Genomic DNA, 25,755 nt, shown 5'->3' with positions numbered 1-25,755 from the left:
AACATCACATCAACTTTATTATGAAAAATGTATACAAGGGATATTTTAACAATGTACGAAATATATGTCCTTTCTGTAAAAAAAGAAAATAGAACGAAATACAAAAATTGGAAAACATACCAAACAAATGTGTACAATATCTAGAGCTGGGCCGTTTTTAGAGAAAGTCCTTTCGAAAAAACGACATGACATTTGTTTGAGATAAAAAAATAAGGAAGCCGCATTGAATTATGGGAGAAAGTAAGCCAAGCAACAAAAGATCTTAGAGTGATTACTTTGAAAGGTTCACCGGAAGCGCCCCTTTGCAGTCCGTAGGAGCGGCCGGTTCCTCCCAGCAGAGAGAAAGCCTTTTCTCCTCACAGCGGCAGCGGAGATTTTCTCACTGCACACGCCGGATGTGCATTACATTGAAAAAAAAGACATTCACTCACGACTGAAAGCGGCGAGAGAAAGACGGACACGTCCCTAGGCCGTGTATCCCTCCACGTTATTTCGGTTCAGACCGTTGTTTCTTTTTTTCGCCCAATTTCATGTTTAATATCTGACATCTTTTCTTACGAATAGTCGGTCTCTCTGTGGCGCACTCGGGTTTGGCTGAGCTGACATGGTAGATTATCACGCTTCTAATAACCAATCTTCCTCCGGACACATGGAGCAAGAGAACGACTGGGACCGGGACCTCCTGCTGGACCCGGCCTGGGAGAAACAGCAGCGGAAGGTAAGCGAACCGAGAGCCGGGCCCAGCTGGGCCGAGTCGAGCCGAGCCGGGCGGAGAAGGAGGCGGCGGGCGGAAAGAAAATGGCAGGGGAGGGATGGGACGCGGAGTGGAGGTCAGAGACCGACAGCGGGCCTCGGCTTTTCGCTCCGCAAACCCCGGCGCTCCGCTTACAATACCGCGCTTTTAATACCTGCTCGTCTACTCCGCGTCCAGCTACTTCGTTTACCCCATTAAACCCCCTCAACCCGACCCACCGTAGATGAGAAGTAATATTTGTCTCGTGTGTGCTGAGCGAAGTCTGAAACATGACCCGCGCTCCTCCGCGCGAGCGGAAACACGGCGCCACATCGATGCCGACGAAACACAAATCTGAAGAGTGATTGACATGCGGGGCTTAAAATAGCGCGAGATATTGTGTCCTCTGGATTAGACCGAACCAGTCCGCGACACCAGTCTCTCCGAGGCCGCGTCAACCGTGTCCCCGTTGCCTCCGGGGACTTGCTGATTTCTCTCTCCGCAGGTTTGCTTCGTTCACCTGATGGCGACATTCCTCAAGGTGTTACTAGATATTTTTGTGGGATTGATGCTTTCCCCCCTTCTTCTTCGTCTTTCAAGAATAAATTAGTCTGGAACATTTAAATTGATATGAGACATTGTCCATCTGGCTGTCCTGCCATGAGCAAAGTGGTTTAAACTCGGCGCAATGATGAGCTATGTCGAGCACACATGCAGATATGCACACGTATGACAATTATTTGGGAACAGGCACATGTATGTAGCAACGCTTTTAACATTTTTTTCTTTCCTAATATTCGAAGCCCGGACATGGTCTGCCTTGGCTTCAAGTTCACACAGACGTGTTGTATTCATATAATGGGAGATGTACGCAATATGTGTAATGTGTATTGTCTTGGTACATGCAATTCCGGAGCCCCACTGGTTTCACTGCACACAACTAAACGCCCACTCACTACGCTGCAGATTTCTTTTAGCTCTAGTTAATGTTCTGCACAAACCCTAACCTAAAAAAAACAGCCTGTACCATGAGCAACGTTTGGCTCTGTGTTCACCGATTCTTTAGGCCCGACGCTACGCCAATCCTTTACAGTGCTGCTCCTCTTTACACCCCTCCAACCAGTCTGCATGTGCACTGTGCTATTTCTACTTGTCTAAAACCAGCAGCACCTACTCCTCCACTGCCACCCCCACCTTCATCGGCTATCTGGCCAACTTCTCATCCTCTCGCTCTTCCTCGACATCTATTATTTTTAAACAGATTCTGCTATAATGTTCCTCCTCCTGATAATCGCTTGACAAAGGTGACCTTGTTTTAAAACCGAGCCCCCCTTCCTTCCCCCAGCTGTACCAAATAATCCTACATCAAAAAAAACCTGTCTAAGCGCATTCAACGTGGACATGACGACGCAGGACACATAACCTCCTCCCGTAAGGGAGTGGAGAGGCTGAAGCGCCACTGCCCGACCGAGTGGAACGCTTTGAGTGGGGTGTGTTTTTTGTGATAACCGCCCCCGTCTTACTCACTCGCAAGTCTGATGGCTGGCATACTTTTACTCGTTGACTCAACGTTTCTACAAGGCCACTCTGCTTTTTAAGGCCCCGGATGAGTCTCCACAGCCTCAGGGGCCTTTCGCCTTTCCCCTCGTGGCGTTTGGACGGCCCGTGAGGACCCGCTGCGTGTTTGTTCTACACGCCGCACGGGTCAAAGTTTCCTCAAGAAGGAACGAAAAAAAGCCTAATCTGCCGATCATTAACAGCGAGGCTGCTTGTGTAAACCTGGGCTGATGTCCACTCCTCAACCTGCACTTGGTTGCACAGGCCGGGGACATGTCCCTCCTCCTCCTGTCGAGCTTGAGCTGCGGGGGGAACCAAGGGCAAATTCCTGCGGCGCATTCACACACGCTGTGCCAGTTATTGCGTAAAAGTGAACAAATGCCCTCCCACAGGAAATTGAAGAGGGAGGTGTGTATGAGTGAGAACCCAGAAGTGGATTTCCTACGCTGACTCTTTACGTTTCGTAAGCCAGAGAGTGAACCAGATTAAAGGAAACCGCTTCAGGCCCTGTCATTTCGGCAAAGAGTTGGAAAAGATGGCGAAACGAGAGCTTGTTTTTGTCGGAGTTCACTGTTTTACACACTGTAGTTTGTCCTGGCAGCCCGTTCCCAGTCGATCATGTCCCAACACCCCGGAGAACCTGGATCCCAGCTAACTCCGGTTTGTAAGGAGGCGAAGCTCCTCTCCCTGACACAAAACAAGTCTTTCCCGCCGCTCTTTGCGTCAGCAGCAGGCTGCGACACGCTGAAGGTATGCGGCGCGCCACCCGGCGTTTCACTGCCGCTGCGCGCATGTAAATCCTTCTCCGTGGCGACAGTTAGGCTGCCTATTTCCCCGTGTCATGGGGCAGGGCGACAGTGCAGCGAGCTGGAGGGGGTGAGCCAATAGAGGAAGCAGTCAAGCATGCCGACCAGAAGTCACCTGGGACCGTTGTTGTCTGGGTTCACTTCTCCAAGCTCGTGTCCGGGGGCCGTAGAGACCATTGTGGAGCGTTTCTCCCCCACCAATCGGTTGTGGTCTTAATTTTCCTATGCTGTCTGCCCCTGTGCAAAGATGGGATCTGTCCTTTGATCAATTGGCGCAGTCCATTTGTGTTTAATCTTACAAATCAAGCAGCATGAGTTTGTGCTCAAACTCTGGGACAAATAAATCCTTTTAGGAATTGTATTTGTAATTTTTTGATTTGACCCAAAATATTTTCAACCTGTAGTTTGAGCGAACAAGCCAAAGTTGAAGCGCTTTCTGTTTTCATCTTGGGAATCTGTCTGTCTGCAGTGATTGATTGCTTTCTGACCCCTTATGCAGAGGGAGTAATCAAGCAGTTGTCCAAGCGTCTCCCAACTGGAACCGATAAATGTAAATCCTTTTATTAATCGTTGAGTCTAGACCCAATGCACCCTCCACCCTTTCCAACACACTTGGAGGAGTAAGTGTTAAGTGGTAGCCGTCTCTAAGGCATCTTGGGATGTGAGATAATGGAAGTTGCAACCTTTGGTTCCCCCCGCCCGTGTTGCCAGATGATCCCGTGTCAGCTGTAGGAAAGCCCTCCGTCTCAGCTGATGGCCATCCAGAATCAGCTTGTAAACTAAACAAGGAACTAGTCAGAGAGGAATGTAACTCCTCTAAACCCCCCCCCTTACCCCCACGCTCCTCTGTCCTTCTATCCGTTCTGACATTGGTGTCAGTGGGAGAGCAAACCGGGGGGGAGAAACATTCCTTTGGTGGCTCATTATAGGCCAGTTGAATGGGGCTTTTTTTATTTTCTCCCACTAACGGGCGGAGGGGTGTCCTGTTTTCTTTTTGCCCGACACGGGGAGGAAGAAAAAGAGTTTGCTTCGGCGGGAGTGCAGATGCGGTCCAAGTGGTGGAGGCAAGAGGGAGAATCCTCCGTTGTCTCCAGCAGCTCGCAAGCGGCAGAAGTTGTGACGCTGATCGTCGCTCCAAATAGTGGTTGGTCGAAATGCTTTCAGACCCAATGAGCAACCCAAAAACCCTCAGTGGGGTGAGCCCCCTGGGGACGTTATGGATATTGGTGTTTTCTCTTTGAGAGAAATGTCATTCCGGTCAGTATCTCTCAAAAGTGGCATTTCGGGGTCAAAGAGGGATCTGAATGTCACAGAATCCACTCTTTGCTCCGGCCGCCTCGCTCCAATTGTGACAGTGTTCACAAGCTCACTTTTTTGGCAATTTTACCCAGTTAGGAGGATTAGTAAATTGCATTTCCCTCTGAATTGTAAATCTGCAACGCCGGGGAGTAAGTACCTTAATGTTTGGGCCGGCTGCCAGCACCCATGGAGGCTCATTCTGAAGCTTGAACTCTCCTTCTTTGTCTTCTATGTCCTCAGCAGAGTCATTTAAAGAAATATACAAACCTCTTAATGTTATTTTTAGTCTGCCATTTCATTTGTATGAAACCAGTTGATGGCTTTTTTTTCTGCTCAGTGTTTCCACGTGTGTCACTGTGTGTGTTCTGAAGCGGTGTTTTTGGGTGGGTGCACTTCAAATTGGAGGTTTACAGTCGAGTCCCGTAACTGTGTGTTAGTCTGCTGGTAAACACTGTGCGGTCAAACAAACACAGGGCCGCTCTCATGTCCCCACCATGGCCACTTTTAAACTAAGGTTTCTGCTTTTTTGAAACGCATGTAAAACGCGTAGGAAACAATGGAGTATTCAAAAGGCTGCCCTTCAACTTTTTGCAACTTCCTCGTAAACAAACTCTAATCCCTCGATCTAAAATTGAGGGATTACACTGACCTCGCCACCCCCATTATGTGTAGGTGTGTAATCAGGCTGCACTTAAACCGCTAAAAAAAGAAACCTGCTGCAGTTTTCTAAAAGGGCAGACTATTTCGTCAGTGAAGAATCAGTAATCTGCAAACGTTGATTGTTGAACGTGAATTTTGGTTGTTATATGGAAACTAAGTTGTGTTTTTGTAAGAGTGAGAAGAAATTCATCTTAATGACAGGGTGATCACCCAGAGGTTACACCCCAGCCCACATGTCCCTGTTCAGGCCTGACGCACAGTTGAACAGTTTGGAACTTTATTTGGCCATTTAGATCACAATTCGTTCAATAAAATATAACAAATTGCAAAGTCCTTAGGAACAGAAAAGAAGGAAATATCTCTCTGGGGCACCGGTTGTGGAATGAATGAATAATGATGAATGTCTGATAAGAAAGCTTAAACCAGGAGAGCTTCAGATGAACATTGTTCGGTTTCTGGTCATGATCTATGAAGCAGAACACATTCTTTAGATGATGTTGCTGTTTACTGCACAATAAAGCTTGATGGCTACCTGCATACTCGGCCACACCTAGACAGGTTAATCTCCCGAAGGAGGAGGGGGTGGGGGGCACAACAAACAGGCCGTGCTAGTCTGGTAACAAAAAGATGGCTGCGGCGCTGAGGTTGTCATGCTACATCTGGGATATGCTTACGCACGCAGCAGACATCTGGGGGCCGTTTAGCACCGTTACTGCTGCCCGTCTATCTCGGAGTCAGACAGCTGCAGTTCCAGACACCATTACAGTTAAAAAAAATATATTTTCCTTTCTGATTTTGTTTTCTTGTAGTTGCTTTTAGAAAACCCTGTGAGTTTTAAAGGTGGACTCTAATCTTCAGGTACCTTTTTTTTTTTTTTTATTTATTTTTTTTTTTTTTTATATAGACGTCCATTCTCGCTAGTGGTCAGAAGGGGGCGACTCCTCTGGTTGTATAGAATTCTATGACAAAGTGACTCCTTCCCTCCTCATTTATACACTTAGCGAAAATTGTAGACATACGTTTATAGTCCTAATCTTTAGAATTCTTCAATAGAGCATGATTTCGGTACCAGAGCTTCAACCCGTGGGCGTCATTTAGCTGTCCATCATAGCATCTTTTGAAAGAAGGTAACATGGGGGACGACGGGCCACACAGACCATGAACCAAACCAACTGTTTGGTTGTTTCCTCCCCATCTCTGATTTCCTCCCAGTGTATTATTTAACAGCTTTCTAACTGGGACAAAGATGTGTAGAGAAGAGGCCTACTGGGACCCAAGCATGCATACGCACACGGCAGGGATAGTGTGTACAGCTATTTCACCCCACACACACTGCAAACAGCTTCCCATAAAATATGCAGACAACATAGCGAGTCTACCAAAATGTGTATGTCACAGAGACCTAATGTATTTCTTTCCAAAGTGACACCCTGCATTTGAAAGCCTGAAAAACGCTTTATGGATATGAAGAAAAGACTTGCATACTAAATTGTAGGTGTTTGTAATCCTGAAGCGGAAACCCTTCTTTGGTTCTTCCATGGAGCCTGTGCTGGTTTCGAGGGGCACAATAGCAGCATTAAATATTTACTGATCCACCCGGCCTTCAGGTTCCTCCGCTCATGTAATTGCGAGGACACTCTCGACAGATGATTCCACGCAATACTCTTCCTCTCCCACTCCCGGCTCTCCACACTCATTTCTTTCCCTCATTCATTCTCTCTCTAACGCAGTTGTTACGGCAACCGGTTGAGACGTAGAGGAGGACTGTGTGCCTGTTGCTATTTTCAGGACTTGGCCTCTATGGTGTTGCAGTAGTTTTCCTATGTTTTATCAATTCATCCCTGATGCTTCTGAGTTGTGCAGAATTTTCCTGGTCTGGCATCTCCAGGATGGGCCTGCGGCCTGCTCACTTCAATTAGTTTTTTGTCTTTCATAGTTCAGAGGAAGTCCTTCAGAGACCACGAGCCCAGAGCTCTTCTGTTTACTATTCTACAACACAAAAATTAGCTAGTACATACACGACTCAGATAATAGTTTAAAGCATTCATTCTTGACGTTGGCATACAAATTATTATTAACTTACCAACATTGTTTGCAAAATAAGCCACATCCTCCCGACCCCTCTTAAACACACACACACAGCAAGCAGTGCTGTGCAATTCTTTTAATTTGTTATATATTCAGATACATACCCTTACATATTTAATAATTTCCTGTTTCCTAAATTATTTAATTCATCTAATTTTAATTTGTTTAATTCGTTGTTCCAATCTTAATTAAAGAATACGCTTCACTTCAAGAAGAGCAGAAGGGGAGCAGTGTGACTGAGGAGGTGGCGTTCGAGGCGGACTGTGTTTTTATCCCCAAAGTTGTAGTGGAAAAAAAGAGGAAGGAAAGCTCTGTGGTTTCTGCGGTTTTCTGTCTCAAATAAAAGCCACCACACATGCAAGCAGTCAGAAGGAAAGGGAGACAGATCGCAGTGTGTGTCACCCCGCCTTAATTCTCCAGATGGCTGGACCGAGAAAGCAGCGAATGTCTGCAGATCAGCACCCGCTATATGTTGAAAACACACAAAAAGCAAAGTATATTATGTCACTTTGAAAGTGTTTGTGAATAATGCAGTTCAGTTATCTTCATGCTGCAGAGAGAACAGAAAACCCCAGTGGAAACACCAGAGACTAACAAAAGGTAGTTATCCTCTTCTGAGCTGGAGAAGTTGCAACAGTCAGCACTGAACTCAACGCCATGTTGGCCAACGGTTTCCTGCCGGCTTTTTACTTGAAACCATCTCTCCTGCATCCTGGATAACACTTTGAAATAGTGGCTCCAAAAGACTAAGAGTTAAAGCCTGTGTAGCAGAAAGTGGTCCAGGTCTCTGCTCTCAATGTAGGTCAGGGAAGTCCTCTCTGCCATCGGCACACAAGCCCACTATCCTGTCTGATCCAATCAAAGCCAGCCTGCAGGGGGATTACTCAGCTACACCTCCCCCTCGGCTAACAATGACTACTCTGTTGGCCCTCGTGTGACTCTCAGCGCTGCAGGGAGTGTGCATGCGGAGCAAACGCAGACCCCAGTACAGTTCTGTCTCAGCGCTCTGCTTTTCACGTCTCTGCACCACTTCCTGCCAGCGTCTTTGCTGAACGCGCTCTCCAGTGTCCGCCCCTCCCACCCCCCACACTCTGAAAAAGTCTGGAATTAAAAAAAGAACCCCACAGTGGTGTGGCTTTCCGTCTGCTCTTTTTTTGTAATTAATTTGCTTTCTTAAGTCCAGGCAGGTGTGTGAAGTCTATTTCAGAGGAGGGTGGAGGGACAGACTGAGGTGTGAGGGAGGCAGGCACCTTCCTGACATATGACAGGCTGGGCAATAAAACGCGTCGGTCTGGCTCCCATCAGGGACACTAGTTGCCGAGATGCATCCTGAAACCTTCCAAGAATAAGATGCTGTAGCCCTGGGTTGCTTAGCAACAGCCCTGAAGCAGAGCTGTGCTGCGATATCCCTCTCGACTGACCTGCTTGAGGATTCTCCTCGCCGACACCTGATAACTATCGGTCACATGTCGTTAGACGATTAAGACGCAGGTGTGTGAGGCGCTCTGTAGAGCCGCAGGTTGATCTCCCCCACGGTGGTCTCTCACTTCTTGGAAGAGAAGCGTCAGTGACGTAGAGGGAGACAAGTCGGACCATCTCGACCGGTCCGCGAAATATTGTCTGACATGAAACCGGTCCGTGAGGTAAAAAAGGTTGGGGACCACTGCCCTAGCAGACTTGGTTAAATAAGTTGTTTTACTTCTGGTTTATCCTGTGTGAAGCTAGATTTATTCATGTTTTCCATGAACTACAACTTTAGAGATGACACTTAGGCAAAGTTATTTTCGTCAGTAAAGACTAATACAATTTCTTTTTTTCTTTTTTTTTTACTGCATAGCATTCAAACGTGCAACCTTCATTCACGTGAGCTGTTGTCTATACATTTTTTTACAGACCGGCCAAGGACAGTGATTTGATTATCACATTCATGTTACTTTTTCATTATGTGGCATTTGTTTAAATTGATTGTATGGAAAATGTTCTGTAAATTGGATTAAAATATGCTCTGCGTGCGTTCGATCTAATCAGGATTACCGCATTAAACCAACCTAAATCATAGATAAGTGTGGGAGGAGTTTTACTAAATGGCTGCAGATGCAATTGTCGTTAATGCTGAAACTACTGTTTTAATGCGGTATTGGTGCCTCAGATAATCGGGCAAATTGACATAATCATAACTTGATCAATAAGGAAATGGAATCCATTTGAGATGTGTTTTAAATTCGTGCACCCCTGAAATAAACAAATGACAAACCCTGTTGTAACGTTTTATACGTCAGGGGGCTGTGAGACGTGAAGCCGTAAAGTGTGTGTGTGTGCGTGTGCGTGTGTGCGCGCGCTCTTTTAGTACTGGTCATCAACAAGCGGAAACTCTAGAACAAACAACACACAGCTCCTTTTAAAGCATCCTCTCCCTCCTTATGACCAGCAGCCCCAGGAGGTCTACTTGATCTGGATTGAAGTCCTTATCTCCTGAAGTCTCATCAGGTCCTAGAGTTTTTGTTTTATCCGCCACTGACAGATTTGTATGCGTGCCTCGGCGTGCTTCTGAAATCCTAAAATTACTGTGGTAACAGAATATCTTGCTTACAAGGTTGGTCTTTCTTTCGACGTATGTCCATACTGTGAATACATGGCTTACGGGTTAATAGAATAACCTTAAAATTACACACAGCTCTGCTGTGTTTTGGCAGCATGACTTTAAAGGATGATCTTTTTGACAAAGTGTAGAGAGATTCCCACACAGCGTGTCAAAATCCACCTGAGGACACACACACACACACACACAAAGAACACTCAAGGTTCTGCAGTGTCGCCCTAAAGGTGTGTGTTTTTCATTTGATTCAAAACTGTGTGTCAACAGGGAGGTGCACCTTGCTGCCCTCTTACATCATCATTGTCGTGCTACAGTCAGTAAAATGCATTGCCTTATAAGGTAAAAGTGCGAGAGGCGGGTTGGGGAGGAGGAAGAGGAGGAGGGGCAGGAAGAGCCTGCTACTGACAATGCTTGCGAGCAACTGGGACGGCCTAAAACTCCCGTTTGGTCACATTTTATTTCTCGCACACACATACGCGCCCCTGCATACTCCATGGTATCTGGAGCGCCACATGATTCAGTCACTTGATAATTCCGCCATGACATATGAATATTTTAGTCCCACACCTGAGGTGTGTGCTTTGGTTTTGGTTATCGTCACAGTTGAGATGAGATCACCACAGACGCCCATTTTTGGAGGGAATTTCAAGTATGAAGATTTAAGCGATTGGAATGTTGTGCTTCTCATACCACACACAGATTACGCTACCGTAGAACAAGCAGACCTGCACACTCCTACCATGCATGTTTCCTTTCTCCTTCTTCCTTCTGGTTTATCCTAAATGTCAGCCGGAGCTCCATGGAGATGGATGGGGGCGATGCCGCCAGCATAATCGTGTCTGTGTCACATATATCTGCGTTTTTTTGGGGGGGTTTCAGCTTCATTTTTAGCCCTCTTTAATGAAAACGACCGAGCAGCCTCGTGTGGTAGTACTGGCTCATGCTATGGCCTCCACGTGAGGTTAGGCACGTCATAGTTAGATACCTTTCACACGGGTAGGACAGCAAGATGTTCCGTTCTCACTCGCTTGTGCACCAGATGACTTCTGTTTTCTGACCAATGACTTCCTCTAGCGGGTTTCTCAGTCACGGCTACAAAAGTTTACGCCCTCTGCAAATGTTCGATAATCCTGCCTCTAGTTAGACGCACTGTTTAACTTCTTTTTAGTTTCATTTTTTTTCTTTTACTAAAATGTATGATTAAAAATAATTTAAAACGTTCTTACTCCTGAAATGAGAACAGCAAAGAGCTGACATCAAGAGGCACTGTGGCACGGAGGAAACCGAACGCTTGGCACGCGGGTTCGGTGGACTGATTCAGTTTCCTGCTGCCCGAGCGGCAGGACTGTCGCAAAAGGTCTGGAAAGATTCAGCCAGCGGTTTTGATAAAAGGCCGACACACAAACGGCCGACGCTTCGGCCTGGCAGAGCTCCATCAGGCCTACCAGAGCTCCTGATTGGGACCGTGTAATAACATCCACTCCAGTGTGCGTCATAATAATGACCTCAGCTCATTCAGCGATAGCACGCCGCTGGTTTGCCAATGGGGGGTCGAGCTGAGGAAAGAAAGGGAACCACCGTTCTGACTACTGGCGGTTCTGGCTGCCTGGACACTTTTTAAAACACAGCACAGTGTTTCCCCTACCGTTATGTTGGGGTGGCGGGGCCACAGTATATTTACCAGAGCCAGACAGAAGCCATTTAAGGTTCTCTCTCCAATAAAACAGGTCTATCTATACCTTGTTCTTATCTACACAACTGCATGTTATTTCTGTCTCTATATAGTCGCTCGTTTACAGTCCCTTTTTCCCCACTAGTGTGCAGTCGGAGGTTTTGTCTGGTAAAGGTGATGTATTGGATGCACTCAGCTCACTTTATACGGTTTGCTTCCTTATCTGTTCTGCTGCTAAAAGCAGCGACTCCGTTCGCTCACTATACAGTTTTGAACAGCCGGCTTGGACGTTGTCTCCACGTCACTTACTCTGACTTCTTTAGCTGTTTAGCGAACGTAAATGTTAACTAAACACACTTTGCTGGTCGCATGCAGACTAAATGTAGGGAATACACTGGAATTGATACTTAGTTACTTAGACTGCTTGCTAGTGTCAATGTTTTAATGTTTTGTTACTGTCCACGGCTTTGAGGAACTATCCAATATGTTCGAGTAAAGGCAGTTGAAGTGGTGAAACGTCGATGGAGTCACTATTTCCTCGAGTGGTGGAACTTTTCCAGACTCGCACGGAGGCTGTGATCGCGTCGGGCCGGTTGAGTCATTCAGTGGGTGTTAAGGCCTCGATTGTAAAATGTCCATTGCACCACTTGTCTTGGTTATCATGCACACACTATTACTCACCTGAGGTGCGGCTTCTAGAAGGAAGGTGAAGGAAGAGGAAGTCCGGGTTTTATTCAGTTTTATCTCTTGTCTCCCTGGGAATAGTTACCCTTTTGCCTGTGAAAGTACGGAGTATGATTTTCTTACTTACCGCTTTAGATTTAACTAAAGCGTCATTTAACACTGAGGATTCTCAGTTAACTTGGGCAGGTCCTCCGCATTTGGCTGCATGTGAAAAATAAATGTGAATTTGTGTCTTCCATTTCTGTAATTGCGGTTCCGTCCCAATAACCTTACTCTGCTTTCTTTATGAGTCACCTCAGTGATTTGAATCACCTCGCCGTGGCAGCCTTTTACCAACTTCCTGTGCGGGCCGTCACTGACGCCTTCGTCTGAGCACATGGAGGCTATAAATCTCCACTCGGATAACTTTTCCAAGCTTCCCCGGGGGTTATTGTGATGTGTTGTAGAGTTCGGATTCATTCGCTGCATTCTTGGGAAATTAACGTGGACATCCTCCCGTCCCAGCCATTTCCTGTGCCGCACCAGTAAAGACAAGAAGTGGATTTGTTTGTCCGCTGAGTGGCTAGAGAGAAGTGATGGTGTGATACGAGAGGAACAGCCGCACACAAACTGAGGGAAACACCGTATTTCTGAGCTCTTCCTGTGTGAGCTGATGTCATCCATCTTTTCACCTTTCAGCTGCAGCAAAACTGCCTCGGTCTTTGGCATCAATGTGCAAAGACAAACAGAGGGAAGCTTTTAGGGTGGAAACCAAACCAAATGGCTTGTTTCAGACCCGAGGATTCTTCAATCCTCCAATAATTACGTTATTGGCTTGTTGTAGACTTCATAGATACAACCTCATAATTTGTACGTTATCCACCTGCGTGATGTGACATTGATATTAATGCCTCTTGCTTTCATCTGCATGTGTGTTTACACAAGGACGTGACAAACAAGAATCCAGAATAAACGGCTTCTCTGCTCAATACGACATTGTGCACATGTTTTAGTCCTGAAGAACACAAATACAGGAATCTGTCCTCCAAAGACCGGAAACATTTTTTTTATTCGTAATTGAATTTAACTATTGTCTCATTCCGATACACAAAGTGTACAAAGCAATATTGTGTTTACCAAAAAAAGAGAAATGTCCTCGGATATTTGCAGAACAAAGATTTCCTGCCGTTGAGTAGTTTCTGGACTCAGAGCGGGGAAGAGGAGGGCGGTAAAGAGGAAGGAGAGGAAGTAGCCGAGGGGAGGAGAGAGAAGAGCGGAAGAACATAGCTGGCATTCCTGTCGGCTCCGTCGTGCTCCGCAGGGGTTCTGTCTACTTACAGTGAACCTTATTTTAACATTCATCAACCTCTTCATTCCTAACTTCGCTTCTCACTCCCTCACCTTCTTTGTTTGCCCGACTGCGGGCTACACAGATTTGGCAGAAGGAAAATCCTTTTAAGACCAAAGCCAGACTGCTGAGACGACACAAAGCCATTCAACTCGTCTGAGTCAGAATCCCGCACATCTGGACAATCTGACTTTTGCATACAGATGGGTCTGTTTTGCTCGGTGTTCTCCAAACAGAACTTTAGTGTCTACGCTTCCTTTTGCTTCCTGGAATGAGTCCCGCTGTCTCAGCCTCCTCCTGCACACAGCTGTCACCAAAGCGCCACAGATTTTCGATGGCGTTTGGATCAGCGCATTACAGAAGCTGTGTTTTTTGTGCTGCAAGTGGTTTATTTCTTGTTGAAAATGGTGTTGACGAGCTAAACGGATCACATAGTGGGGCGACTATCGACAATACAAAGTCATTTAACTGGACAATGTAGGATGGTGATATAAATATTAATTCTTTCCTTGAACCATATTATCGTGCATGCAGGGGTTGAAGTGCCCCCACAATTTCATGTTCATAAAAAATCTATATTTAATTCAGGTAAACTACAGTGCCACAATCTATCTTCGTGTTGATATAAATAATATTTGTAACACATAGCCAGTGTGTGTAACAATCCAGTCTGGTGAGGACGCCGATCCTAAAATAGGACCCACAGTTTCTGTTGGTGGCGGTGCAACCCGACCCCTAAATGCAACAAAGACAGGAAGAGGGTTAAATAAATTAACAACTTACCCACCGCCCGACATGCCCCCACCCCCGTTTCCTCTCCTCTTCACCTCTTTAAGTCTCGTAAAACCTGAGCCATGACGTTTGCCACATTGATTAGTATCAACTAAAAATAGCATTCACCTTTTATAGCTCTAAATCACAAGTCGCCTATTTGCGTCAGAAGGTTTCAGTCTGTAGGCATGTCATAAGCCATCATCCATCGAGCTCTTAGCAACTAGGGAGGTGTTTGTGTGGAGCCACTGTGCTCTTTACCTCTGTATCAAAGCCGTCCAAATACATGCAACGGATTAGATGTGAATCCTTGAGACTGTGCGTGGCTGAAATATTATGTTTGTCCTAGTAGAGCAGGGAAAGACGCTCTGACGCTTTATACTCACCGGGACACAATTAGTTCCAGTCTGAAGTTTTATTCAAAGATAATTCTTTAAGGGTTACTACATAGAAACAACCAATTCTTCTCCCTCTTGGTCGTGGTAACTTATGAAGGTCGTATAGAGGCGGCAGTTTCAACCCGTTTTTATCAACCCTCACAGTAGCTTTAATTATACTTGTGACATCTGTCGTCTCTCTTCCTCCCAGTTGGCTCATTCATCACGTTTTCACTCCTCCTCTTGATCATCTCCTGGCTTCCTCTCCTCCTCCCCACTCCCTCAGCCTTCTGCATTTCCTTTCCTTAATCCTCCCCATTTGTCTCTGCTAGCTGCTATAACGCGACTCCTAGTCCCGCGTTGAGCTTGTTGCCTCCCTTAATGGTATCTCTGAAGGGCATTAAGCCCCGCACGTCTGTGTGTGTGTGTGTGTCTGTTCTCTGCCGTTCAGACTTGAGAGGACAATAACACCATACCCTCTGCAACATCGTCTTCCCCGATCCTTTCCTACTCGGCACATGGCACGAACATGGCGATCTAGTGGTCCCCATTTATTGAAAACAAACAAGTGTTTCAGAAATGTTTTTCAGTATAAACCACTGTTCACCGGTTTCAGCTGCAGGCTTGTTGCTCAGCCCGTCAGTGCTCACGCAGGCATGCACCGATGCACCTTGAAGCCCTCCAGCCGGTCCCCTTGACCTCCCCCTGAGGGATGGTGTCGCGTTGCCGCGCTGTGGCTTCAGAGCGGTGCAGCTCCACAGAAGGCGGGCCGCATATCTGGTTGCCCCGGGCCGGCATGGAAACCAAGTGCAGTTAAATCTTTTTCCTCATTTGAGGTGTCTAGATCTCTGTTCCATCTCACCGTCGCCGTGGAAACGAGGCCCCGAATTTGTGGTAGTAGCTGTGAGTGCACGTGGAATACTCTGCCTTCTCCCTGCACGTTCAGGCACAAAAGCCGGCCCCCCCTCTGCAGCGTTCGAAGCCGCAGGCTGTTCTGCCGGTTAAGCCTAGTTTATGCTAGCCCCCCTTGCGTGTCCCTTGTGTCGCCTTTCACACCTAGCGTGTGTCGAGCCATTTTTCTAGGCTTGCGTCGACGCAAGCCTCCCGCTTGCTAACTACATCCTTCACGGAGTCTCACATTTCCGCTTTTATAGCCCGATACCGCCATTGGCGGCTTGTATAAGCGGGTTGGATTCACGGAGGGAGATCGCCGCAAATGCCGGTTTGCCTTTCGAGAGGTGCACAAAGTTGTGGAGGAAAATACGGGACAAATGTATCTGCCATGAAAAGCAGCAGTGGCGATGCACGGGGCAATAAAGTCTATGCTAAACAAATAAATAAATAGACGTGACTCTCTAGGTCGTCTTCATCAAAACACGTTACTCCTGTTGTTCTGGCGGTGAATTGCTCTGCAACACACGCAGAACCATGAATTGAAACGAGTGCGTCGACGCAACGACGCAAACGCAGAAGCATGCGCCAGCCTTTAGTCGCGATTATTTTATCGCTGTGCCTCTAAGAATAGGAGGCCTTGTGTCTGGGGGGTGGTGTCAAACGCTCTTGCGGGATTAAATGAAACGGCACTCTCGAAAGGTGCAAATCCTCATGGTCACACTGCAACTGTTTTTTATAGGAAGTGGCAAAAGATGTCTGTGTGGCCGTGCTGATAATACATCTTGCGGAAGTCCTTGAATAAAATGTGTGGCTTGAAAAGCGTGAGACCTTTCTGACTCGTTAGGAGCAGTTTGTTGGCTTAAAAGGTCCAAGCGCCTGTCAGACTGTACACAGGAAGTGGGCGTAGGCATCGGGACTTCAGGTGTGTGGGTCACTGTTTTGAAGTCTCAAGGTGCGGCGCTTGGGTCGTCGCCATCTCTTCTTTTTTTTTTTTTTCAGAGGGGGGAGTTCAGTCTAGCTGAACGACACATTGTTAGTTAACCTTAATGAGCTTAAAACACAATGCAAGGGTTAAAGTCTTATGACTGAACAATACTCTGTGACCTGATCTGTGGGTTGATCCCTTTGTCCCTGTGGCCTTGCCAGCGACCTATCAATCACAAGGTGGGCACGCCTTGAAGAATCAAGATACAAATATTTCAGAATGTGACTCAACTATGTGTACTACTCAATATATCTTTCTTAAAATAAAACTATTTCAGAATATTTATCTAATAATAAGACAAAAGGTTATTGAAAAATCTTACGAGAAGTTGGTGACAAGATAATAGCAGTTTCTTCACAGGAATGACACAAAGTAAAGGGTTGTGGACGCCTACAGAAACAGGCCGAGTGTGGAGCTGCTCTAAGAGTGAGCTCATCGGTGTGAGCAAGAGGGTGTGTGATCTACAAAACACACTGCTGACGTGCAGAGCAATAACATTGTTTTCAACTTGGCGCATTCTTTCCAGGTGTTGCACATGCATTGAGCTGTTGGGTGTGGGAAGAACCAGTAAATGAGTTGACGTGAGCAACACTGATATAAGAAGTGTGTGTAATCAAACGTTTATTGTTGTCGCTTGCGTGCGTGTGCACGTCGAGAGATAAAGCAGTAGGAGGGGAACAGCATGAGTCTAATATTTAGGTTTTCATGACTTTTCTAATGTGAAATTTTGTGTGTGTGCATTTGAAACTTCTGCTCCGTTCAGCCAGTAGATATCCACGACACCTGGGGGTATTTAAATACATGCAAACTTGTATTTGAATTAACGTTTTATGAAATACCGTTCACGGTTAAACCTTGAGTTAGTTATGATTTTGGAGCTTCAGACTTAGTTCTGCCAGGACAACATTGGTTTTCATTTTTTTTCTTCTCCCAGCTCGATATAAGAGTCTGAACTTCTTGTCTCTTTCTTCCCACTGGCTTCCTCTCTCTCGCCGGTAAAAGCCAAAACTTAAAAGGTTCAACCCCAAACACAACGCATGCAATAGAGTTAAGCGCTCCGTAGAGCCTGTGTTGGATAAGACGCATGCACATCACAACAGCATTTGGGAGACTTGTGGAGGCAGACAGTAGTTGTCCAATTCACATTCAATTTGAACACTGTCTAGAACTAAAACTAGAAAGCACAAGTGTCTTTACTTTATCAACAAGCTGCTGACGTGTTTGTAATTGTCATATCGCCGTGCCCTAGTTGTAATGAACTTTTTCCCAATTTTTTTTATGTTTTATGATGCTCCCGAAGCAGAAGGTTCTTTGATCTTTGTGGAGCAGAAGTCAGTGACAGCGATGGATGCAGCTCCACACAGGTTGTCTGCTTCGTGTTGCGCTAACCTGGAACTTCCTGTCATTGCAGTCACACTTCCTGCTGCATTTTTTTGTGTGTGTGTGTGTGTGTGGGCCGAGCTCAGGAAGGAACGGACACACAGAGCATCCAGGGGGCTAAAGGGTGCTATTATTCAGGAGGCTCAATGGGTGCTTTGTGATGGTGGTGGGATCTGGGCGGGGCAGCGAGCCCCCCCCCCCCGTCATAATGTTTGTGAACAGCAAGGCCGGAAAGAAGGATGTGTTCGGGTCAATATCTTTTAGCGGTGTAACGGGGGAGGCGGTTTGTCCATCCAGACACCGGTTTGTACAGAGCTAACGTACAGAGGCTCCACACAGCTCCCTTATCTGAAGCCTTGTTTACCAGCTGCTATGACAACAACACACAAATGGCTCGTATCCCCCATAATGGATCTTCCTGATTGGTATTGACGGCACAAACGTTATCTGGAGTGTTTGAAAAATGGGGAAAGAAACCAATCTTTCATTACTTCACCTTCTTGCTTCCTTTTTTTCTCTTCACTCACATAACAGACATCACTTAGCTGGGTAACATTTCATGTTTTTTCAATCTCCGGCAAAACCCGTCGAATAAGTTTTTTTCTTTTTAAACATCGATGGCGAGCCGTAAGTGGTGTGAATCTCTCCGCAATGCCACGAAACTCAATCACATTAAAAATGACAAACACATTTCTGTAGCTAAAATATCTGACGTGTGAGATTTGTTCCGCTAACATAGAGTAAATTGTTCTTTCACTGCTTATTTCTTAGCTTATCCTTATTATTATTCTGCATCTGCCAGTCTTATCAAAGCCGCTCCAACCTTCCCTCCCGTCCATTACATTTTCTTTTCTTTCATTCTGGTTTATTGTTAAAAGCTGGTGGAAAACAACACACAAACGGGCTTTTAATAATCACCACGTGCCTCCGGTTTCTGTTTACGCAGACGTTCACGGCGTGGTGCAACTCCCACCTGAGGAAGTCTGGCACGCAGATCGAGAACATCGAGGAGGACTTCAGGGATGGACTAAAACTCATGCTGCTGCTGGAGGTCATTGCAGGTAACTGTCCTGTGTCGCGTCCCTGTGCACGATGTGTCCGCTCTATTGTAGGAACGTCTGACAAACACACACAGCCCCTCACTCACAATTGGGGCGTCCCTGAGCCTCTAGGCTGCCCGTCTAAATTATTTTTCTTTGTTGAAGATTCACAACGTGGCTCTCTGTTCCGGGCGTGGTCGCTCACAGAGCTCTTCCTCAGCATAGACCCATGCGCTCTGTACTACGGCTATATCTACGTCTACACCTAAAATAGCTTCGTACCAAAGATGTTCCGTCAGGGGAGATTTTGTCACTTTATTTTATAAGTTTAAGCTTTCTTGATTTGACACTTGATTAGACATGACTGCACGCTGAGTCAGTTGTCCGAGCGCTGGATGCTTTGAAATGTACAAGAGTGGAGGTGTGACTTTCCAAACCTTCTGTGTAATGGAACTTTTGTCAGTTTGATCATGAATAATTTTATAGTCGAGGTCTGCAGATGGCTATAGGTGGAACGGGGCTCCGATGGTTTACCACTGGATGCTAATCTAGACAAAATGTTGAATACAACATGCAGGCAGTATACTTCCGGTAGTTGTTTTTAGAATGTGTGAAATATTTTTCATCACATGGTAATTGTCCACTTGTGTAGATAACGTAACAATGTTTGTTATTGAAAGCTGGTAGTTATATCCTGCTCCAAACCATCGTTATTATATCCGCCTGGTCCGTGCCTTTGGGTGAGCTCACTGTGATTGGCGGCACGCTTCTGCTACCAGAGACTCTAGTGCAGTTAAAACATGGTAACAGCAGTTCATCTGTTGCGAGAAAAATTATACAGCAACAACGGCGAAATCGTCACCATGACTACGGGCACTTCTTGCATGCACTCCATGATGTAACTTGCATACTTAAGTCCAGTGTCGGGAAAGTTGAGATGCATCTCTTATCTTTCTTTGCAGTGTATGTATTCATTACAGAAAACCAGGAGCTGCTATAAATCTGTCCTCGTATGACTGCAGGCCCGTCCTTAATGGAGGGTTGTAGCTCAGTACATCATGAAAACTGCAGTAATAAAATCTCATCGTTTGCATTCACGCCAGTTATTTTTTTTGCTCTGCCTTGATCGTCCCCTACGTAACTCTAACCGTCCTGACGGAGCGTGTTTCTGCCGAGCCTGTTGAAACATGCCCAGCTCTCATCACCGCAGGAGCTAACTGTTCACTTTTTGTTTGTCCCCGTGCGTGTGTGTCCGTGTGTCTTCACAGGTGAACGGTTACCCAAACCTGAGCGAGGCAAGATGAGGGTGCACAAGATCAACAATGTCAACAAAGCCCTTGACTTCATCGCCAGCAAAGGAGTCAAGCTAGTCTCTATTGGAGCTGAGGGTAAGCGCATAAAAATGAGCACCCCATCCCCCCCCCAAAAAAATCACAACCATGTGATGTGCTAAAACCTGTTCCTCAGACCTCGCTGGAGAAACGACATGTCATTCATCCACTCTAGTCCTAATTAAAACGGCTCCAATATGAATCTGAACATGGTTTTGTTAAGAATAGGCCTGTCCTGAAAATATATTTTTTTTCCATTTAGCTTCTAATTTATATAGCTTTTTAATATAACATATCTGGCCACCAAATTAAACAATTGCTGATTAACCAATTTTATTTTTTTATTTCAAATTAGTCAATTACTTTCAACCGCGCTAGTGTAACAGCTCTTAAGACATTACCTGCCCTTTAACAGTTTTTGTTGTGTATTTAATATATGTGGGGTTTCACTTTAAGAGGTGTGCTTCACCTTAAGAATGTCACCTACAGACACATGAAACACATTTTACATATCTGTGATAGCTAAAATATCATTCGATTGAGATCTGTCATTGTTGTGCCTCTAGCAGAACATTCACTCAGTTTGTACTTCAGACTTGGAATGTGAGAGTAAGACACCTCCCCCTCTGCCAGTCCACTGCCAATTGAGGACACGGGTCCAGGGCAACTGTATCACACTGCATTGTTTGCGTGCGTTTGTGAGTGTGTGACGCGAGTCAGCTGGAGAAGTGTGACCTTTATTCCTACTTTCAGGAAGACGTGACATTCTTGCCGCATGACACTGCTGATACTAAATGCTATTGAACTCCAAAATACTTCACCACTGAACACGGTACACATTGTGCGCACACGCATCAACACATAGTCTCTCTGGTCTTCTATGAAAGCAGCCCACTAAAGGTCATCTACTGGAAACTAACAGAGCTGAAGATGGAGGGAAACAAGGGAGCCATGGTGTTGATGCTGTGAGAGGAGGACATCCTACAGAAATACTTTAGACTGACACATTCCAGTTTCATCTTGAGGGACTTCAATCCCAATACATCAACCCAAAAAATAATCATTTGTATATCAGTTACAGTGTTGCCTTGAATTATAAAATAACTTTAGTTCAAGACCTCTACCAAAAACTTCATCACCAATTGAAATCAATTAAGCAAAACTAAATCTGTTTAGAAACTAACACAAACCATCCTGGATAATCAAAGTCTAATTTATACTAATTTATATAGGACTGCAGACACACACGAGAAAACTGGTCATGAAACCACACTTAAAAGAGTTGAAGATTTGGTAACTGTACATATACATTTTACGCGGTCTTGATTTGGATGTTTACAATGGTCATTTACATTTGAAATGATTGATAGTTCAAGTAAATTGTAGCGACTTTCAACTTTAATCAATTAATGTAGATAATAAAGTTCAGGTGAGGTAATTGATTGACTGACTTTTTCAATCGTTTTTATATTTGCGTGCAGAAATTGTGGACGGAAACGCCAAGATGACCCTGGGAATGATCTGGACCATCATCCTCCGCTTCGCCATCCAGGACATCTCCGTGGAAGGTATTACTTCCTGGGGTTTTAATTTGCATAAATGCATCCATCTTGGCAGAGGTGTGCCCTCTTTAGTGGCTCTGCTTCCAGGATTAAAGGCAGGGTAATCTTCTGCAAAAATGTTATATTTCTGTCAAATCGTCGTTGCATCCTGATAACAAACGAGTCAAACGCTCTGCCGAAACAAAGTCCACCGGGGTCTTCCTCATGCTAAGAACAGCCATGTTCATTTTGATTATGATCCCGGCCACTTTGGGCGTGGCTTTGGAGAAAGGCCTGAAGGGACCAGTCAGTGCTGCGAGGTACTTTTAACAGAGAAGAGTTGGAAACCAGTGAACTTGAACTGAGACGAAAAAGGACAAGTAGAAGTCGTCTTCATCCGTCCCCCTCTGAGGATGAACCGGCCGATCAGTCGATGTTTGGAAGGCTTCGTGCCCGATTGAGCTCTGTTTGAAGAGCTGCTGCTGCCTCTCTGCTGGCTAATTTCAAACCAACCGTGTTCAATTAACTGTGGGGGCACCAGAAAGCATATTAAGCTATATTTGTTACACTCCATATAAGCAGCTGATACGTTTGTTCGGGCACTCGCAGTAAGCAACATCAGTCACCTCTCTAGTCCGAGGCCAGAAACTGCTTCTATTCAGCGCTAACGGTGAATGATCGATTGATGTGATGCAGAGACGTGTTACCAATCAGACCTCCTTGTTTTCCTCCTCGTCTTCTTCTTCCTCTCCTCCTCCTCCTCGCTTGTATTCCGCTAACCTCTTCCTCCTTGTTGCAGAGACTTCTGCAAAGGAGGGTCTTCTCCTGTGGTGCCAGAGGAAGACCGCTCCCTACAAGAATGTCAACGTGCAGAACTTCCACATGAGGTAAAACGCAAGCACATGCGCATACACACACACACACACACACACAATCACATTTTTGTACGTTTTAAATGATTGAATAATTGATTATAATCATTGGTATACTTTGACTACTTATAATAATTATAATACTAGATTTGACATTTTAGTAAATATATTTATTAATTATTGTAAAGATGTTAATTTAAAAAGCACTTCCATTATACTTCAGAGAAGTTTACTTTAAGTGTTCAAGGCCTCTTCCTACAAGTGTCTAAGCTACAAGCTACCAGCTGGCTCAGTCAGTAGAAAATGGAACAAAAGTCTTAATCACATGAAAAAGAGAAAAATGAATGAAGTTCCAGATCAATGAGACAATAACCTGGTTGGCTGCACTTAAATTCTTTGGCTCCTGATGAGGCCCTGGTTCTGCTTTGCTGTCACTGGATGGGGAGATGAGGGGGGGGGGGGGGGGCACATGACTTTGATATGATGAGCATAGAGAGTGGTGATAGCTCTAGTGCTGGCAGTAAATAAAGGATTAGTTTTGGCATTCGTGTGCCACACAGACAGAAATGTGACTCATCAACACCCTCACTGGTCCTAGAACAGCATGTAGTGGTTTTTCAGGACTCAACATGTGCTTCCATGCATGTATAGAAATTTTGCCCCCTGCTGGAGGACCAGTAACATGTTTCACTTCTCTGGAGCCAGAAGCCGCCTATTAGATACAGTGTGCATGTGTACATTTATTCAAATCCATAATAATGGGATGTGTCAAGAAGCAGTCTAAGGCACATAAAGACCAAGAAACGCCTTTTCAAGCACGTTAAAACCTGCAAAAGTCCTGGATTAAAATTTCAGCTTGGAAAAGATTTACAGATATACATAAATCCGGGAAAGTTTTGGCACAATGCGTCACAAGTCTCTGGATAATAAAGTACACAAAACCATAGTTACGTTTATGGATGTCATCAATGTTCACTTTCTGGGACGCCCACCTTTTCTTTATTATCGTCTCAGCAGTGCGTTAGAGTGCAACCTCTTTTTGCCCAACACGCTGCCAGCTCCTTGGTTAGTGTCAGTTAGGCTCGTCACACATTGCCGCCCCCTTGCCTCACACTCTGCTCGTCTCTTCTCTCACAGCTGGAAGGACGGTCTTGCCTTCAACGCTCTGATCCACAGACACAGACCAGATCTCATCGATTACGACAGCCTCAGAAAGGTATATAAGTGTCCCTGAGCAAGACACTCAACCCCTAACTGCTCCCTGGGCGCCCTTACGGCTGCACACTACTCCCACTGTGTGGGATGGGTTAAAAATTAAAGCTAAATTACATTTCACAAATTTCCCCTTGGGGATTAATGTTTGTATCTGTCCATGTAATGTCATTCAAAACAGTAGTTAGAAAGTTGCCAACAATAGTATTTTGACACTGTGATTGGCTGTCTAGGACGACCCAGTGACCAATCTGAACAACGCCTTTGAAGTGGCTGAGAAGCACCTGGACATCCCCAAGATGTTGGACGCAGAAGGTAGTGTGTGTGTGTGTGTGTGTGTGTGTGTGTGTGTGTGTGTTCTCTCTCCACTCAACTGTGCAAACTGTTTTCAATGAGTGGCTGTTTACATGCACACAAATTGGTGAATGATGTGCTAGTGGGAAGTAGTCTGTAGTTTTACAACCATTCAATGGTTACATTTGTAAAAGCACTTGTACACTCGCTGCCTCTTCTTCAAACTCCACGGTAGAAACCGGTGGTTAGTTTAGTGTCGGCACTGTTGAAGCATCATCTGATCCCAGTTCAAACCTCTTCAATCTAACCACTGAGGAGACTGCAGAGGGCTCAAAGAACAACGGAACATTATTGAGCTCAGTTCAATAATGATGGAGGGTCACTGAAAACACATCCAGCATCCAAGTTAAACAGTTTTCTCCTCTGTAAAGTAACACTCTGGGACGACAACTAAATGGAAGTTTGAATCTTTTCATTCGAAACTATTCAAATGTAAATAAAACATTTGGTGTCACCATGAAGACATTATTATAGAAAAGAATATAGATAATATGTAATTACATGTATTATAAAAGTCAGCATAACAGCTGATTGATAACTGATAAGGCAGTCATTTTAGTTTCCAATGGACTGAAACTAACACTGACCAATTTATAATCGTTAAATCAGCAGTCAATTCGTTAAAGTATTTACCTCTGTTACACTAAACTGAATGTCTGAGTTGTGGTTAAACAAATACATTTGAGGATGACATCTTGAACCTTTTTTGGACCTAACAATAAAAAAAATAAAGTTTAATTTATAATTCAAAAAAGAATCGTTAAAGGTTCTCATTGACTCACTTCCCTCAGTCACACTGTTGATGCAGTGTTAAATCGAGGTCTGTCATCCCCCCTCCCCGTCGCCCCTCTCCCTTCTCATTCTTTGGATTGTTAAATAAAAGGATATGTTTTGTGTGTGTCTTCATAACCACGGTCTCCACCCCCTCATTGTAGACATTGTGAACACTGGTCGTCCGGATGAGAAAGCCATAATGACTTATGTGTCCAGTTTCTACCATGCCTTCTCTGGAGCACAGAAGGTACCCCCTGACCCCCTGCCCCCCACCTTTTAACCCGCCACCACTGGTTACTAACAAGGTGCTGCTTCCTGTCCAGCATGCCTCAGCGTCTGGACAGCACCGCTAGGCCCCCCCAACCATAGACAGCTCTGAACCCACACTGGATTCATCGGGAGCACAAACACACACAAGCTCAAATAATGTGACTGTAGCGGTACTGCTAGATGCGGTAAAAGTTCGTCAATGATTTAAAAATTAAAGACTATAAATTGTTATAGCTGATGAGAGAAGATTATTTTAGTATACTATTAGCGGGTTAATGCTGCAGTTTTCATCCCTCCCTGATGTTTGGACATCGTGTCAAACACGTTTAAAAATGTAGTATCTTTGCTTCCTTCAGTAGCACCTTTTATGGCAAAAAGAAATTCTCAACATGTGAATTTGATTACTGATACCGTCCCGTGTTACAACAATTACTTCCTGTAACTATAGACCTCACAGGAAGCCAGTTGATGCCAAGTGACACACCACAGAGAGTTTGGATGATTAGAAACTAACTCCATACCTCTCCTGACC

The 25,755-nt window shown here is 45.2% G+C and overlaps 1 protein-coding gene across 4 annotated transcripts in view; it reads left to right on the top strand.

Annotated features, from left to right (window-relative positions):
- The first annotated feature begins 290 nt into the window (after positions 1–290).
- LOC120816049 (alpha-actinin-4) overlaps positions 291–25,755 on the top strand; it is a 37,992-nt gene continuing 12,527 nt past the window's right edge. For 2 of the 4 annotated variants that reach the window (XM_040171338.2, XM_040171320.2), the window contains exons 1-8: positions 291–718; positions 18,776–18,890; positions 20,138–20,257; positions 21,682–21,768; positions 22,541–22,628; positions 23,751–23,829; positions 24,059–24,140; positions 25,115–25,200. In XM_040171338.2, the coding sequence (XP_040027272.1) occupies positions 605–718; positions 18,776–18,890; positions 20,138–20,257; positions 21,682–21,768; positions 22,541–22,628; positions 23,751–23,829; positions 24,059–24,140; positions 25,115–25,200 (771 nt within the window). In that variant the 5' untranslated portion in view covers positions 291–604. The remainder of the gene's footprint in view (positions 719–18,775; positions 18,891–20,137; positions 20,258–21,681; positions 21,769–22,540; positions 22,629–23,750; positions 23,830–24,058; positions 24,141–25,114; positions 25,201–25,755) is intronic. The other 2 variants (XM_040171349.2, XM_040171331.2) reach the window with 1 other exon arrangement.

Source organism: Gasterosteus aculeatus, chromosome 1, assembly GCF_964276395.1.
Source record: "Gasterosteus aculeatus chromosome 1, fGasAcu3.hap1.1, whole genome shotgun sequence".
Classification (NCBI taxonomy): domain Eukaryota; kingdom Metazoa; phylum Chordata; class Actinopteri; order Perciformes; family Gasterosteidae; genus Gasterosteus; species Gasterosteus aculeatus.
This window is presented reverse-complemented; position numbering and strand designations above follow the sequence as displayed.